This window comes from Cibotium barometz, chromosome 20 (genome assembly GCF_041138505.1).
Source record: "Cibotium barometz isolate CiBa-2024 chromosome 20, ASM4113850v1, whole genome shotgun sequence".
Classification (NCBI taxonomy): Eukaryota; Viridiplantae; Streptophyta; class Polypodiopsida; order Cyatheales; family Cibotiaceae; genus Cibotium; species Cibotium barometz.
Genome location: NC_141065.1, coordinates 8,488,255 through 8,507,950, shown reverse-complemented (window position 1 = coordinate 8,507,950; position 19,696 = coordinate 8,488,255). Strand labels below are relative to the sequence as shown.

Here is a 19,696-nt window from a genome sequence, read left to right as displayed (position 1 = left end):
TTTATTATTGTCATAGGTCAACTTTAGAATGTCTAATGCCATGTTCTGCATAAAAAAATAATCAAACTATATATTAATAACAATCATGAAAAGAATGAGCTAGATAAACATAATATTTTATTTAAAAAAACCCATTCAAATACCATAAAGGACCTGCTAGCACCAATGGACACAGAAGAAGAACACAACCAAATTTATCTTCGAATAAACTTTTGCTTTGGGAAACATTTAGTAACTTGATCAAATACTCGTCGTACTTGATCTCCACTATCACTAGAATTATAGTCTATTTCATAAAGATCAATCAAGCCTAGGCTTTCTTTAAAATTCATTAGCGCAATATTTTCATCTAACTTTTGTAAATCTAAATGTATAATAATTTTAAAAACATCATTCCATCCACCATCATGAATCGCCAATGGTCGTCGAAACTAGTGTGGACCACTAAAATAGCGATGCTCAAATTCTTTAGCCAACTTCACCCTTTCCTCAAGGAAAGAGTACTCCTCATGTGCTTAAAAAAATGCAAGTCGCCTTCTCCATCTCTGTCAAACATACATATATACATATAAGTAAGTTGATGCATGACTACTATGTGCAAGTGTATGAATCATAATTGTAACTACTATATGCATGCACACGGGTGTGAGAATCATGATATCAATGAACCAACGAGAGCTCTTGTAGCCTTCTTTAGATGTCAAGGCCCTCATAGAGTAACCCGATCAGTAACCCGATTGCCCAATGAGAGTCAACCCACTAGAAGGGGAGAATGGCACCACTGCCATTCTCCCTTACATTCAAGGAAGAATGGCAATGGTGCCATTCTTAAGAACTCCCTTCACCTTGAAGGGGAGAATGGAATTACTACCATTCTCAAGGAAGAATGGCAGTGGTGCCATTCTGAAGGCCTCCCATCACCTTGAAGAGGAGAATGGAAACACTGTCATTCTCCCTTACATTCAAGGAAGAATGGCAGTGGTGCCATTCTCAATGCCTCCCATCACCTTTATGGGAGAATGGCATGATTGCCGTTCTCCCCCATGTGTGTTTAAATTTATACATATGGGTGCTTTCCCTTTAGTGTGTGTACATGTGTGTTTGAATAAATACATGTAAGTCCTAATATTTTTCTCCATGGATGTGTGTGTGTGTGTGTGTGTGTGTGTGTGTGTGTGTGAGAGAGAGAGAGAGAGAGAGAGAGAGAGGGAGAGAGAGAGAGAGAAAGAGAGAACACTTCTTCATTATTTACAACATGTGTGTTCTTATCCTTTTCTTGGTGGGTGTTGGTGGGTGAGAGAGAGAGAGAGAGAGAGAGAGAGAGAGAGAGAAAGGCAACACTTCTTCATTATTTACAACATCATAATTCATCCAATAAGAAAGTAAAATGTGTCTCACTCTCCTACTAGGTGTAAGTGCAAATTGGTTTCTTATAAATCTACTATAAGATATTAAATGTGTCTCACACCCCTAGGTGTAAGTGCAACTTGGATTCTTATAAACCAATTGTACAAAATATATGGGATAATGTATACTACAAAGTTAACGCACATACAACATACATGCAATTGAAATCATAACCCCACATAACCTTTTCTCACACTTTAAGCAACAAACATGCAAAGGGCACACACACGCACACACACTTTTCTCGATGGGTGTATGTGTATGTGTATGTGTGTATGAGAGAGAGAGAGAGAGAGAGAGAGAGAGAGAGAGAGAACACTTCTTCATTATTTACAACAAGTGAGTCCCTATCCTTTTCTTGGTGGGTGGGTGGGTGTGTGTGTGTGTGCGTGCGTGAGAGAGCGAGAGAGAGAGAGAGAGAGAGAGAGAGAGAGAGAGAGAGAGAACACTTCTTCATTATTTACATCATGGAAGGGCACACATGCACGCACGCCATCTACTACAATCATTTGAAGATTACATGATTTAGAAATAAATAAACAATACTTAAGTGATAATGAAGATCACCACACCAAAAAATATTATACAATGAAAAGTTTTACATTTTAAAATCATAAATAAATCAAGAAGAAATCACTTACATGTTTAGCTCATTACCATCTTATCTAAGCTAAGTTCCTTTGCAAAATGACACATCCTTTTATTCCTTGCAATGAACACTTGCCTAATATCTCATTGATTCTACTAAGTCTTGGATTGGTATCACTACAACATATGGCATAATGTACACTACAAAGTTAACCCACATAAAAATCACAACCCCACATAGCCTTTTATCACACTTTAAAGGCAACATACATGCAAGGGAAAACACACACACACACACACTCGCCGTGTCTACTACAATCATTTGAAGATTACATGATTTGGAAATAAATAAACAATACTTAAGTGATATTGAAGATCACCACCAAACAATATTATACAATGAAAAAGTTCTACATTTTAAAATCATAAATAAATCAAGAAGAAAGTGCTTACATGTTTACCTCATTACCATCTTACCTAAGCTAAGAACTTTCCTTTGCAATGACACATCCTTTATTCTTTGCAATGCACACTTGCCTAATATCTGATTGACTCTACTAAGTCTTAGATTGAGATATCAACATATTATATCCTTAGCACAAAGAAACAACTACTTTTTTTAAAGCCTTTTGGCTTATGCATTCTACCTTTTTCCATGTCTTGAAGACATTATGATCCCAAACCAAAAGACTCTCTCTCTTTATCTTTCTCTTACACACACACACACACACCCCACACAAAAGAAATCAATCTTTCTCATACACACACCCACCCACCTAAATGAAATTAATCTCTCTCTCTCTCTCTCTCACACACACACACACAACACACATCAATCAATCAATCAATCTCTCTCTCTCTCTCTCTCTCTCTCTCTCTTACACACACACCCACATAAATGGAATAAATTTCTCTTACACACACACACACACACCCATGCCTACACACACCCACACCCACACCTACACATACCCACACAAATGAAATCAATCTCTCTCTCTCTCTCTCTCTCTCTCTCTCTCACACACACACACACACACACACACACATGCACATTAATCAATATATATATATATATATATATATATATCTTACACACACCCCCCCACACACACACCCACACACACACCCCCCCACACACACACACACACCCACACAAATGAAATAAATCTCTTTCTTACACATACCCATGCAAATGAAATCAATATATCTCTCTCTCTCTTACAACACACACATCCACATAAATGAAATCAATATCTCTTACACACACACACACAAATGAAATCAATCACTCTCTCTCTCTCTCTTACACCCACCCACACACACCCACACAAATGAAATCAATCTCTCTCTCTCTCTCTCTCTCTCTCTCTCTCTCTCTCTTACACACACACACACCCCCCCACAAATAAAATCAATCTCTCCCTCTCTTACACACACACACCCACACACCCACACGTTAATCAATCTCTCTCTCTCTCTCTCTCTCTCTCTCTCTCTCTCTCTCTCTCTCTCTCTTACACACACACACACCCAAGGCAGCTGCATGCAACCAAGGAGGCCCATGAATTCCCTTATTACAAGTTGCTTGCACCATGCTCTAGCTGTCTCACGAGGATACGAACTGGGTTATCTGGTTAGATCTTCTCAGCCTCTTCACACATTACACATGGATCACACCTCTGGAGCTCCCCATGAAGATGCACTTCTACAAAGATCACTTCCTCACACTCACTGAGGATAGATTCATCCAACAGCCGAGCTACTTGAGTGTTCACATGTCCCATGCCATGTGGATTGCGATTGGCCAGATACAGGTTTCATCCCACCGCTTAGAGTGGAGACAAGTAGAGCTGAGTGCATCTTGAGAGCCGGGAAGCTCATACGGAGACCCAAAGAGGAGAGGATCTACCGACTATGCCATCAAAGAACATGATGCGGTTGATAGAGAGAAAACAACTTGCAAAAGCATAAGAGGCAGTGAGTGAGAATGAGAGAGAGAGAGAGAGAGAGAGAGAGAGAGAGAGAGAGAGAGAGAGGAGATTTGGGCTAGAGCAACAGAGTAGACCGAGGAGGGGAGGCGAGGGACAATCAGATGCAGACAGAGAAGAGGAGGCGAGGGCAACCGAAAGTAGACCGAGGAGGGGAGGCCGTAAGAAGGACATCTATAGGTGAAGATGAAGAAGGAACACTACTTGAATTCAAATTTAGCTGCAACATTGAAGGAGGCGGCTCTGCATGGAGTGGTGGGGCGGACCTACAACCTGCGAGAGAATGAAACATTGAAGGAGGGGGCTCTGCATGGAGTGGTGGAAGACCTGCAAATTGCGAGAGAATAAAGGAGATCTGCATGGAGGCGGCGCAGTGCAGAGGTGGTGGCCACGTGGCTCCTTGGGTTTGACAGCGAGAGAGCTCAAAATAATTGGACACGTGGAGGGGGGACGTTAGCCGGGTTAGATATATAGAGAAGCTTAAAAGCTCTTTATATCATAAACTTTACTTATTAGAGCTTTTAAAAAGGTCTAAGGTCTTTTTTCAAAAGCCTTATATTTTAAAAGTTTAAAAAATTCAAAAGCTTTTTTATAATTTTTAAATCTTATAAGCATTAAAATGAAAAAAAAACTATAATTTGTACCTTTCATGCTTTAACCTTTCAAAGCTCTTCTATTACAAAGCTTTAAAAGCTTTGTTATTCACAAATCTTAAAAACTATAAAGCTTACAAGTCATAAGCTTTAAAGGTAAAAAGCTTTAAACATTAAGCTTTAAAGATTATAAGTGTTAAAAGCTTTAAAAAGCTATATATCTTAAACCTATAAAATCTTTACATTTTAAATTTATAAAAGCTTTAAATCTTGGTACTCTAAAGCTTTATACTTTAAAAACCTTAAAGAGCTTTAAAGCTTTATGCTTAAAAGTCTTTAAAATTTTATAAGGCTTAAACTAAAGCCTTAAGCCTAGCTTAAAAAAACTAAGATTGGAATAGAAAAAAATAAAGGGAAAAAAAACCAAAAATTAGACATTTTTTCAAGATTTTTTAAATAAAATTTTTGAAGTTCTTTGATCAAGAGAAGGATCAAAGAACTTGCTTTGATACCAATGCAAGAGAGGAGATCCCATTAGAGCTTGAATAGGCACAAGATAGAAACACACGGCCACCCCCTATAAATATAACCCTAAGGGGTTTTTCACATTATCAGCAGCTTAAGACTTATAGGTAAGCTAGTAGAGAGGAGGTCAAAAATCATCTTTTTGCTAGCGCTAAGCTAACCCCCCCAACAACCCAATGTAGAAAATGGACGATATACCTTCGCTAAGGGTTTCACTGAAAGAAATGTATGCACATGATATCCTCTATTTGTAGTCTTAACATTTACAAGAGGTGTCCAATTGATTAGCTACTATGAAAAAAAATGAACCTACTGGAAGCCATATGTGTATTCTTAAAAACCAGGTATACAAATGTGTTTTCTACTAGCCTTTGTATGCAGATGATATGGAGGTTTTGTTTTTTTTTTTTGGAATTTTATTGATCAAGTGAGAAGGCTACAACCCAAGAATGATTATTTTTAATCCCAATGTGGGGCATGGGAAGGCAATAATAGTCGAAATATTTTGCCAGCTAGGATAGATAATATTCTTGAGGTTAGGTCAATTAAAATAATTTATGCTAGTACTAAATTATTGAGATCTAATATTCTTGAGGCTAGGTTTTGAAGTTCTTTGATCAAGAGAAGGATCAAAGAACTTGCTTTGATACCAATGCAAGAGAGGAGATCCCATTAGAGCTTGAATAGGCACAAGATAGAAAAGAAACACACAACCACCCCCTATAAATATAACCCTAAGGGGTTTTTTCACATTATCAGAGACTTATAGGTAAGCTAGTAGAGAGGAGGTCAAAAATAATCTTTTTGCTAGCGCTAAGCTAACCCCCAACAACCCAATGTAAAAAATGGATGATATATCTTCGCTTTCTAAGGGTTTCATTGAAAGAAATGTACGCACATGATATCCTCTATTTATAGTGTTTACATTTACAAAGAGGTGTCCAATTCATTAGCAACTATGAAAAAAAAATGTACCTACTGGAAACCATATGTGTGTTCCTAAAAACCAGGTATACAAATCTATTTTCTACTAGCCTTTGTATGCAGATGATATGGAGGTTTTGTTTGTTTTTTTTTTGGAATTTTATTGATCAAGTGAGAAGGCTACAACCCAAGAATGATTATTTTTAATCCCAATGTGGGGCATGGGAAGGCAATACTAGTCGAAATATTTTGCCAACTAGGACAGATAATATTCTTGCGGTTAGGTCAATTGAAATGATTTATGCTAGTACTAAATTATTGAGATCTAATATTCTTGAGACTAGGTCAGTTAAAATAATTTATTAGCATAGTACTAATAAGTTATTGAGATCTAATTAGCAGCCAACTTTAGTAAGTTTGGCGCATCATTTTAATTTCCAAACAAAATAATACACCTGTCTATAAACCCTAAGCTCCCCCTTGATCAATAATTGTGCTTAAATGTGTGTTGATTGATTGAAGCACAAAAGCAAAGGAGATTGTCCTTGCTGATCAGGCAGAACTTGTACGATTTTCCAGCTGTAGAGCGCATTTCACGTGCATGCCACAAGCGGGGGGGTTCATATTTCACATTAACCATCTACGGTCCTTTCTTTTTCCCACTATAAATCTCGTCTTCTTGCCTCGATCGATCCACTCCCCCTTGTTTGATTTGCTTTGCTTTCCTGCGCCCCTCCCTGATCCCCATCTTTAATCGCTAGATTAACATGGCTACTGTCGTTGAGGTAAGCATGCATCTCGACTAATCACCCACCTAATTGTAGGTTAGAGATTGCAATATGACTCCAAAATCTGGAAAATGTTAATGTAGTTGCTATGTCGAAGCTATGGTTGAGTGATCATTAAACAGCACAATCATGCATCATCGTAGAATCCGCGCTATTATCGTGATTCATGGTGGTGTTTTTATGCCAGTATTGCGATTAAGCTAAGCCGCGGCCATGGTTTAGAATGTATTGAGATAAGCTAAACTTGGTGGGTCGACTCATGTATTGATTAATGATAGATAGCTGTTCACAGCAATTGAGCTAAGCTTGCTTTTTGTGGCCTCTTGATGGGAAATTTCAGCTTCCTACAGACGTGATTGCACCTATTGAGAGATCTGTCGAAGGAGGGGCGGCTTTTGAAGAGAAGGGGGAAGGTACTGTGGAGGCTGGTGCAGCGCCGGAGGTTCCCACCACCACCTGTGTAAGAGAAACAGAAGAAGCGCCCATGGTCGAGGAGGTGATGAATGCTCATGTAGAAGCAGCCTGCAAAGATGAGAAAGAAGAAGGGGAGGTGGTTGAAGAAGAAGAAGAAGAAGAAGAAGTACCACCTCCTACCACCCCAACAGTACCAGAAGAGGAGGTGGCCATTGTATCAGATGACAGTATCAGTGCCATTGAGCCCCCTAAGGCATCATCCGAAGGTACCCAAGTTTCTCAAGTCTGTGAAGAAGAGCCTATAAGTGCACCTACCCCAGAGAAAGTGGAAGAAAGCGTATCTGAGTGAGTAATGAGCATTATCATTGAGAATTCATCTCTACCTATGTATTGATTTAAGAGATGATTGCATGGTTTATATCAATATGTTATGAATTGTATTATGAAATTATTGCATGGTTTATATCAATATAATTACTATGAAGTGAGTGGTTTTATCAATATTAGTACCAACAAATGATGTGTCTCCACATGGTTTATATCAATACTAGTACTATGGAGTGATGCCACATGGTTTATATTCAATATTAGTACTATGATGTGATGGTGTTCTGCCACATGTATTACTTGTTGCCAATGGTGTTCTTGAATATAATATAGGGTGATGGTCAGTCGGTTTCGCAAACGTCTACCAATATTTCACCAATGCCATTCAGAATCTTGTCAATGACTTTGATTTCGACCACACCTTATACTGAATTTTGACCTCACCTTGTACAACAGCTTCTAGAAAATAAGTATGCAAGACCTTACATGAGAAATGTTTCACACCAAATTTTTTTCATCTTTCACTATAGCAAGAAGAGTGCTTTTTAGCACTTATAGTAGCACTTTATAAAGAAAAAGAAAAGAACTAACGAGCTCGTATCTGTCGATATAAGCCTCGGTATATATGCCGACGATAGGAACATGCTAATATAACCAATGCAGTGTAACACTTATATCAGCACTATAAAGATCTACAAATTTTGTTTGAGATGGATTGGGGAAACCTTAATGTGTCTCATGTACAAATCTTTATGTATAATTTTGAAGCTTATTAACCAAAGTAGTGGACGGCAAGTACAAATTGGACCATCTGCTAGTTGTGTACATTTTTTTCCTTTTAACTTTTGTCCTTGGTGTTAAAATTCAATGCTCTATAGAATCCATCTTCATAGCAAGATCAAGACAATTAAATTTAGAGTAGTGTAAGTATTCTTTATTTTGAGATTTGTGATAGATGATCTCGCACCCTTGGTACCTCGTCTCGAGAGTTGGCAACAGTCGGTGACAGATGATCTCGCACCCTTGGTACCTCGTCTCGAGAGTTGGCAACAGTCGGTGACACATGTAGTGCATATGATCTAATGTATACATGCATAAGGCCATAGGCTCAATGCATGCATGCATAAGACCTCATGCACTATATGTGTCAAGACTAGCTCTTAAGGTCACATGTGAGACTACTTGTCACAAATCTCAAACATAGAGAATACATGCATTACTCTAAATTCTTCTTCCTTGGGCTCATTGTTGTAAAGAGGGCTTTTAGTGTTGGAGTGGAGACAAAGGTACCAACATACACACATGTAGTAAGTAAGGAGAGATAGATAGAAGCACAACACTCAAAGTAGATTGATGAGAATGAGTGAAGTGACATGATAAGGTCAATAATACATAATATCAAAGATGTCTTGTAAGCATACATTTTGCTATTTTTTTGGTACTATAAAATCATGGGTTGAACTGAGTTGTCAATAAAGACAATATCTCTAATCCCCAAAAGCCAACTTACAATCGGATCATAGAGTCTATACCCTTTGCTTTCTGAGCCGTATCTTACAAAAATGCATTTTACCATCTTATCATCCATCTTATTGCATTGTTACTTAGGCATGAGAGCATAAGCAAGAGAATAAAAAACACGCAAATTGATATCTTACCATTTCAAGATTTGTAATGGGGTAATTGTTTGCAAGGCCTTAATGGGACATATGTTTAGCATATAAGTGGCATACATAATTGACTCCAACCAAAAAACATGAGGTAAATCTTGGTCTTTAACCATGCAACATGTCATATCCACCATGAAAGATATGTTCTTTCTCTTCATCACCACACTATTTTATTGAGGTATGTAAGGTAATGTGCGAATGATGTTTTATGCCTCTTTCATTTATATATCGATAAAACTTCTTTGACATATACTCCTCCCCTTGATCTATATGAAGGGTGGCAAATTTACATGTACACATTTTTAGCCATAGAAACAAAGTGTTTATAAGAAGGGTGCTAATTTTACATGTAGATACATTTTTAACCATAGAAATAAAGTTCCTAGAGCATGTAATAACCTCTTACTTTGCTTTCAAACAACGTATACACCCTAAGTCTTGGGTGTGCATGGAGTAGTCATCAATAGAAGTCACAAAGTAGAGATATCCCTCGATTGATGGTGTTCTCACTGGACCACATGCATCACTATGTATAAGCTATAATTTTTGGATAATCCTACCTGATCCATCTTTCAAAAATGATGCCAATTGTTACATCTTTCCTAATGGACCTCTCATATACATGTTTGGCAAGGGCCTTAAGATTTGGAAACTTTGATGCCATCTCTTACCTTTTAAGGCACAACAAACTCGCAAAGTTTAAGTGACTAAAAAGTGGCCATACCATAGCTCCGTGTTACTCATAGCACATATGGTAATAACTGAACAAGCATTATGTGGTGCCAATATCTCATACACATAATAATCTATCATTGGCATGCACATTACTTCTCATGTTGAGATAGTGGTGTTTGCTAACACCACTATTTCAAAATTATAGACATGATGATCTATCATGCACTGACATAATAATCTATCATTGGCATGTATATATCATGGATAGAAGGGTCATAACTACAGTGCAAAATAAATGTCCAATCATCATGTGCATAGTTTGTTGACTCCTTCTTTTTAGCACCTAGAAGCACTGATGTATCAGCCACCACAGTTATGCTTGACTCTTTCTCATTTTCCTTCTCTGGCCTTTTTTTACATTCATTTATATAATAGCCTTGCTTCTGATAGTAGTTGCATTTTCCTTTCTTCTTAGTCTTATCTCCCCTCTTCTCAGCATCCCTACCAAAAGCCTAGCATTATTCTTCCTTTCGCTTATAGCCACCTTATGAAAAGGCTTTGCCTACATCTTTCTGACTGGTGTAGTGAATGCTTGATCTCCCACATGCTTACTAGTTTGGTTTTAACAAGATTTCTTGTAATGATGGGGAGAAAGAGAAAGAGAATGCACTCATAATAGAGTACCACATGCACTCATGATGATGGAGTACCACATGCACTCAAGGGAGTACCACCATAGCTATGGACGCTTGGAGCTCCAAGAAGTATGATTTAATTAGTTAAAATTATTAGATGCCCCTAATTACAAATTTGTTTACTTATATACATTCCCACCTTTTCACACTTATTAATGTTGGGTCCCATACTTGCCCGGCCATATCCATGCACATGGGCTTCCCTTATGTTCAAAACCAAGCCCCCTTTACAAACCATCCCCACCCAAAGAATTCATCCTCGAAACCATATAGGGAACAATGTATGGACTATGGAAAACCTTCTTGTCTTCAAGCATGAGTGGAAGTACATTCTTTGCAATCCAAAAGGCATCTCACACAAAATAACTCCACATAGAGCTGTCCAGTTATTTTATGTACATATGGATTTCCCTCTATGATACCCATAAGCCCATGGAGTCTTGTTGCACCTTGCTTTGATTGACGAGTAATGAAGTACACCGATAGTCATGGCTGTCCATAATACAGTAAATTTACAGCAATGACACCCTTCATATCATCATCCCAATCCATGCATATAGCTATCCAAAGACACCATACAGTTGTACCCACTTTATCCACTATGATTCATTGCTTGTAGAAGCTTCGGATGGTCTTTCATGAAGCCTTTGGGCTACCAAGAAGCTTCTTCATTAGGCAAGCCTCTCCACTTCACAAGGTACTCAACAATAGACCTATTAGGAAGGTTTCTTTCCCTCATTCCTATCACCTTCTCCACCACATATTGAATCATTCCCTCTTCATCCTCCATAGAAGGAAACTCATCAATCACTTCCAATTGAGGTCCCACATACTTCTTCAAATGCACGACACATAAAACACATTGTGGATCCTTGTGGTAGAAGGTAACAACAATTGGTAGGCAACCTCACCAATTCTTCTCAATACCTTTGTAAGGTCCATAAAAGTGATGAGCAAGTTTTGTATTGGTGTCTCCATTCAATGAAGCATACCTGACTTAGGGATTCTTAAGAATACATAATCCCCTTCCTTTAACTCCGCATGCTTCCTTGATTCATCGGCATATTGCTTCATTTGGTTTTGTGCCTTAGCCATGTTATACATGCACCTTTGCAATATTGCACACATCTTCTCAATCTTCTCTTTGTCTTGAGGATTCACCTTTTCCTCATTGAATGCAATAGAAGGTACATGCACCATATACCCATACATGGCTTCAAATGGAGACATGCCAATACTCGTGATATTTTTTTTTTTCATACATGTACCTTTGCAAAGGTGCATGTTATACATGCACCTTTACAATATTGCACACATCTTCTCAATCTTCTCTTTGTCTTGAGGATTCACCTAAATTTTCTCATTGAATGCAATAGAAGGTACATGCACCATATACCCATACATGGCTTCAAATGGAGACATGCCAATACTCAAGTGATAGGTGTTGTTATGGTGGCAAAATTCAGCTAAGTGCAACCATTTATCCATGAAGCTTGGGTGTCATAACAATAGTATCTCAAATAGATTTTGAGCCACTTGTTCACTCTCTCAATTTGACCATCCATTTGTGGATGATAGGCCGTACTTGGAGTGATTGTAGTCCCCATGGAATCAAAGACACCCTTCCAAAATGGCTCATGAACTTGACATCCCTATCACTCACCACTTGCTTAGGCATTCCATACAACCTAAACACATGCTCCATAAATTGTTGAGCCACCATAGAAGCCGTACATTGCACCTTTGTAGGAATGAAATGAGCTGCCTTTACTAATCTATCCACTACCACACATAGATGCTATTCCACCCTTGCTTAGTCGGTAATGAAATCCATGGCTATGTGTGTCCACTTTCCTTCCAGAATAGGCAATGGTTGCAACAATCGTCCCGGCAATTGATTGGGATCCTTGTTTTGTTGGCAAGGCAAACACTTTTGCACATAGTCATGCACATCCTTCCAAAGTCCTTTCAAAAAGAAACTCTTCTGTATCTTATCATAGGTCTTGACCACTCCCAAATGACCCGCCATTGGTGAAGAGTGCATCTCTTGTAGGATTTTTAGCTTGAAGGGTAAGTGAGGGACCAAATAGACCTTTCCCTTTTGTACCAAAGCAACCCATTGCGCACCTCAAAATGTGAATATTCATCACATAACCCTTGCTATAATTTCTGAAACATTGGACCAGCCATGTCATCCACCTTGTATCTCATGAATCCAATCATAATGCACCTCCAAAAAATGGCATGTATAGTGCAAGCCCACATCCTAGAAAGTGCATCCGCCCACAACATTGTCCTTTCCCTCCATGTAAGATATCTCGAAATCATAATTTTGCAAAGTAGCAAGCCATCTCTTTTGCTTTGGAGAAAGGTTTTGTTGGGTGAGGAAAAATTGGAGTACTCGGTGATCGGTCCTTACTTTGAAATGCTCACCATACAAATAGTGATGCTACTTTACTCCTTCTTTACAGCATGCAAAATGGCCAACATTTCTCGATCATCAACATGAAGCTCCCTCTCCTTCTCGGTGAGCTTTCTACTCTCATAAGCAATCACCCCATGCTCTTAATATAGCACGGCACCAATTCCTCTCCTACTTGCATCAGCCTGTATAGTGAAAGGCTTAGAAAAATCAATGCAAACCAATATTGGAGATGAAATTAGTGCTTGTTTGAGCTCTTGGAAGATCTTATGGGCCACGGCATCCTGAAAAAATGATTCCTTCTTAAGCCTATCGGAAAGTGGGGCTGCCATGTGAGTATAATGGCGTATGAACCTCCTATAAAAGGATGATAATCCCAAAAATCCCCTTAGTTGAGTAGTGTTGGTGGGTGTAGGCCACTCTTTCACACATTGTACCTTCTTGGGATCCATCTTAATACCATCATTGCTCATAATGTGACCCAAGTATTCCACTTCTTGTGACATGAAGGTGCACTTGCCTTGCTTGGCGAACAACTTGTGCTCTCTCAATACCCTTAACACTTGCTCCACATGTATCAAGTACTCGTCCCTTGACTTGCTATACACAAGTATATGTCATCAAAGAAGACCAAAATTGATTTGTAGAGGAATGGCTTCAAAACTTTGTTCATGAGAGCCTGAAATGTGGCCGGGGCATTTGATAATCCAAAAGGCATAACCATGAATTGAAATAGACCCTGTTCAGTCTAGAATGCCGTCTTAAACTCATCTGATGATACCCAGACTTGAGATCTATCTTTTGCTCCTTTCAATTCATCAAGTAAATCATTAATCCTTGGAATGGGATATCGATTCTTTATAGTGATCTTGTTGAGATCCCTATAATCGATGCACATTCTATAAGATCCATCCTTCTTCTTTACCAACAAAATGGACGAGGCTAAAGGTGATTGGCTTGGTTGTATGAATCCCGTTTCCAAAAGCTCTTCCACTTGCTTTGCCACCTCTTCCCGCTCAACCTTTGAAAGCCTATAAGGAGGCTTATTGACTGGTTTTACATCCTTCTCAAGCTCTATGGTATGGTTGACTTCTTTAGTAGGTAGCAAGCATTTAGGTTCTTCAAACACATCTTTGTACTCTTGCAACAAGGCATCCATCCCTTCATCATGTGTTTGCAGCCCATTGTCCTCTTCTTGAGACGAGTGAGTTGTAACATGTAAATCATCACAAACTCTTCAACTCTCTCTTCATTTGCTTCATAGACACCAAGATTAAAGCATAGATGCAAATTCCATCCAAACATAGCTCTTTTCCTTCATGCATAAACCACACTTTCATGTGCTTCAAATCCATTGAAAATCTACCCAAAGTGTGTAACCAATCCCCAATCCCATCCTCTTCTAATCACTTGGCCTTGAAGGGAAGAGGATTTAGCATCACTTTTGAGAGGAGGTAATTTGGCCATAGAACCTCTCCATTTTGTTAACAATCCTAAAATGGGATTAATCATGGTGATAGACAATGATTAAGCAACATAATTAAGGTGGATTATACCACACTAAAAACTCCATGAGAGAGAGAGGGAGATTGCACACTCAACACTCAATTCTATTCTATTGCATATCACAATGAACCATACAATGATATAGGCTTTCTAGCCTTATCCCACTTTACACATCATCATCCATGTGGCACTCCCTTTTCCACTCTTTTGGTCAACACTCAAACACCATACAATATTACATGTGGCATTCCTATCTCACCGCAATATCTTGCACCTCTAGGATGCTTTCCCACATACACACAACACCACGATTACATCTCTCAACACCCCCTCTTAATCGAGGTGTTCCATAACTCACCCATCACCCATCTCAATGTAGCATTGCACAACCACAATCGCTACCTCTCAACCTCCCCCTCAATGATACATTGGAGTGTCCATCAACCAAACACTCTTAATACAGGAAAATAGAAGAGAATACAGTACTGTGCAAGCAGAAATTGATGAACTCTTGGGAAATATACTCACCCTCGTTATCGGTTCGGAGGACCTTTAATTGAAAGGTTGTTTGTCGCCGTTCGACAAATTTATGATAATGTCAAAACTGAAAGAGTACTTCCGATTTATGTTTTGGGAAGTAGAGGATGGTATATCAAAAATTGAGTCATTCTAATTACGTTTGAAAAAAAGAAAAGCTCATAAAACCTTGGCAAATGCACCTCATGACTAGCGCGATTCACGATTTAATTAATTATTGAAAACAAGAAAAAGATTTTGGGTGCATATTTGGAATAGTCATCTATAAATAGGAGGATGTATATGTTACTGGTCAAGGAATGAGTGGGTATGGGACCGAATACATCATAATGTACTAACTCAAGTACATGTTTGGTTTTAGTGTGTGATCGGGGAAATTTACTAAGTTGATGACATCTTCACAAAAATACATGCCTCACAAAGATCTATAGGGACTGTATGGAAGTTACGTCCTTGAGCCATCTTATAAAGTTGTAGAGTTTTCATAGCTTGCACATGTGGGTGCCCTAGCCGGTAGTGCCATCGGAGAGTATCATGGATAGAACTCTCTCGGCAAGTAGCAGAATTGGATTGCATGGTTAGGGAGTACTACACTTACTCCAAGAGGATACAATCTCCTTTGTTGAGGACAAATAATGTGAATGGGAGAATGTCCACCAATTGCAGCTTGAATTATGTAGTATTGGTGATGGAATTCTATGGAGGACCCATTTTGGGTGACCTCACTCACGGAGAGTAAGTTCTTAGTGAGTAGATTCAAATAGTTGCGTCTTGTGTGAAATTTGTTGAGGCCATAAAAAGCCTTAAGGTTGCTACAACAACCAACCATAGTTGTTAACTTGCTATGATACCAACTTAAGGTATCCTCATAATAAAGATATCAAGATAATATTACTTGATTAATGACCTGAGTGGTGTAAACAACAAGATACTAATCAAAGCATTATTAATTATTAATGAATCAAAGGTGCACATTTGTTATTATCAGCTCTTAAATAGCTAGATGGATACATCAAAGAGAAGAGACAAGTACATCCCTCAATCATCTCCTTGAATCCTCTACACTTCTTGATTTTATCTTGGGTCACGTGACACTCCATCTATATATATTCTTCATTTTCACTATTCACATGCCTTTCATGTGGTAGGTTGGGGAGAGGAAGGATTACACATGGTAGGTATAGGAGAGGAAGGTAGGTATAGGAGAGGAAGGATAGCACGTGATAGGTATAGGAGAGGAAGAAGGAGCTTTGGCATAGGTTTAGGGGGAGACGAAGAGAACTTTCAAAAAGCGAGCAAGAGCTATGCTAGTACTCATTGATTTTATCTTGCCACATGACACTCTATGTGGCCCATGATATCACCTTGATACCTCATTTAATGTATCATTGGGATTTGGGAATCTATTCATATGACCTTTTATTTAACTAAACAAAATTGACATTGGATAATCTAACCTTTGATTTATGGCTCTTTAGACCACCATATAAATGTCTACATATGTATATAAGAGTTATATGCTCTCCCAACATTTATGCAAGATCACTTTTGCAACATATAATGCTTTCCTTGTGAAGAGCAAGAAAGTAAATCCCTATCTTTCAAAAGGCGTATACGTTGGAATAAGATTTTTTAGGATCCAAGAAATAGTCGAAGAAATAGTTTAAGCTTTAGGATCTACTCACAAAGTATCACCTGCATTGTACACCATACGAGCATGATGCCCCACCCAAACTTGCTATTTTTTGCACAGGGGACCCCTTGGACACTGCGAAAAATAGCGGGTGGCAACACACCGTCCACCCATCCGGCGTCCATTGGTGGTGAAAGCTTGCAAGTGGAGGGATAGCAGTCCCATGGACCCACTCGCAAAGTTTCATCCCCAGTGTCTGCCATACGATAATGATGCCCCACGCAAACCCGTTATTTTTTGCATAGGGGACCCCTTGGGCACTATGCAAAAAAAGCAGGTGGCAACACACCATCCCACCCATTCGGCATCCAATGGTGGTGAAACTTTGTGAGTGGAGGGGTCAGCTACATGGACCAACTTGCAAAGTTTCACCCTCATCGAACACCGTACGAGCATGATGCCCCACAAAAACCCACTATTTTTGCATAGGGGACCCCTTGGGCACTGCAAAAATAGCAGGTGGCAACCAATCGTCCTACCCATTTGCCTTCCGATGGTGGTGAAACTTTGCGAGTGGAGGGGTAGCAGTCCCATGGATCCACTCGCAAAGTATCACCTGCGTCGGACATCGTACGAGCATAATGCCCTACCCAAACCCGCTATTTTTTGCATAGGGGACCCCTTGGGCACTATGGAGAAAATAGCGAGTGGCAGCACACCGTCCTACCTATCCTGCGTCTGATGGTTGGTGAAAAATATCCACCAAACCTATTAATATTTATAATGGCATCACCCATGATATTAACATAATTTATCTTAATGCAAAGATAATCCAAGCGTCCCCGAATTATCTAAGAGGGTAGAATAATATTTTTAAGAGGGCTTAAAATATATTCCCATAACACTCTCTTTGCCTTTCTCTAACTTACTCTCTTTAACTTTCTCTAACTCACTCTATAACTCTCTCTCTCTCTCTCTCTCTCTCTCTCTCTCTCTCTCTCTCTCTCTAACACTCATTCTCTCTCTCTAATTCTCTCTTTAACTCTCTAACAATGACTCTCTCTCTCTCTCTCTAATTCTCTCTATTTTTCTCAAACTGACGACAACAACCAACTCTCTCTTTCCTCTCTAACACACACACACACACTCTCTCTCTCTCTCTAATTCTCTCTCTTTTCCTTCCTTTAACACTCTCTAACTCTCTCTCTCTTTAACTCTCTTTAACACTCTCTCTTTCTTTAACTCTCTCTCTCTCTCTCTCTAACACACACACACACACACTCTCTAACTCTCTTTCTCTTTCTTTAACTCTCTCCAACTCTCACTCTCTCTCACTCTCTTTTTTTCTCTTTCTAACCCCCCTCTCTTTCTCTAACCCCCCCCCTCTCTCTCTCTCTCTCTCTCTCTCTCTCTCTCTCTCTCTCTCTCTCTCTCTCTCTCTCTCTCTCTAACCCTCTATCTCTCTCTAACACTCACTCTCTTTACCTTTATCTAACTCTCTCCAACTCACTCTCTCAAACTCTCTCTCTCTCTCTCTCTCTCTCTCTCTCTAACACTCACTACTTCTCTCTAACTCACTCTCTTCTCTCTCTCTCTCTAACCCTCTCTAAATCTTTACCTCTCTCTCTCTCTCTCTCTCTCTCTCTCTCTCTCTCTCTCTCTCTCTCTCTCTCTCTCTCTCTCTCTCTCTCTCTCTCTCTCTCTCTCTCTAAATCTTTACCTCTCTCTCTAACCCTCTCTAAATCTCTCTCTCTCTCTCTCTCTCTCTCTCTCTCTCTCTCTCTCTCTCTCTCTCTCTATATATATATATATATATATATATATATATATATATATATAACTTTCTCGAGCCATTGATACTCCCTCATAGCTTTAAGGAGCTACTAGTAGAGTTAGAGTGGTCTAGCATGCGTACGACACTTAAGCGTGTTAGTGGTGCTGGTCCTAGTGACACATTAGTAGAGTCTTATCGCTCGAGAGCGAATCTTTAATATGTGGAGATTACACGTGTTGATTGGGAGATATGTGTTCATGCTCACTTCACTATTTAGCTAGAGATACATGCAAGACTATGGAAACACAAGACACATAGCTCCAGATACATACGAGACTACGGATAGCCCAAGAGGGCTCGAGGCAATGTGGACATGCATGTTGGGAAGTGGTGGAATCTTCAGAACAGGAGGCTACAATTGCCCAACGAGTTATATAGGCTCCTCAACGAGGTCGTTTTAAACATTCCATGTTTCCAAGACATCGAAGAAAGGGGCGTTTCCAAGAGAGGAGTGGGAGCATCCAAACAACACTCTTGGTGTAGAAAATAATCCTCACACATCCTTCCAAGTCCACCTACGCGGACACTTAGACAAATACTCCTCCCCACATCCACGTAAGTCCACCGCGCAATCACTTAGACAAATACTCCTCCCCATATCCTTCCAAATCTGCCCGCGCAAACACTTAGACAAATACTTCCACTGCATGGCACAGCACAGCTCCGGGGTTGTGTGATAGCACTGGCTCTTGGCAGGGGCGGGGTTGAGACACGGCATGGTTTGGGAGGGGGGTGGGATCACCGCACAGCTCTTGGTAGAGCGGGGTCGCAGCGTTGCACGGCTCACCGGGGGAGTCACCACATGGCTTTTGTCGGATGGCTGGAAACACTGATGATGCAAACTCTAGTGACAAGGGTGCCGCGGTACTTGAATGGTGATGAAGAGTAGACAAGGTTGTTGTCCCGAGTGGTGCAAGCTCTGGTGACAAGGGTGCTGCAATACTTGAGGGGTGGTGAGGAGCAGAGAGGGCTTCCGTCTTGAGTTTTGTTGATGGTGAAGATAAGGAGAGAGGGCTGCCATCCCGATGATGTAAGATGGTGACCAGAGAGGGCTGCTATCCAGAGGTAAACTGTAGAAGAAAAATGATGATGTGTTGTAGCAGAGAGTGGGTTGTTGTCCCAAGATGTGTACTGATGATAAAACACTGATGTAATGTACATCAGCAG

General features: G+C 39.7%; 1 protein-coding gene across 1 annotated transcript; it reads left to right on the top strand.

Moving 5' to 3' along the window:
• Positions 1-6,656: 6,656 nt before the first annotated feature.
• LOC147627516 (uncharacterized) lies at positions 6,657-7,731 on the top strand. The gene is made up of 2 exons (XM_086815087.1): positions 6,657-6,813; positions 7,157-7,731. The coding sequence occupies exons 1-2, from the start codon at positions 6,796-6,798 to the stop codon at positions 7,577-7,579; spliced, it is 441 nt and encodes a 146-aa protein (XP_086671213.1). The 5' UTR covers positions 6,657-6,795; the 3' UTR covers positions 7,580-7,731.
• The last annotated feature ends 11,965 nt before the right edge of the window (positions 7,732-19,696 follow it).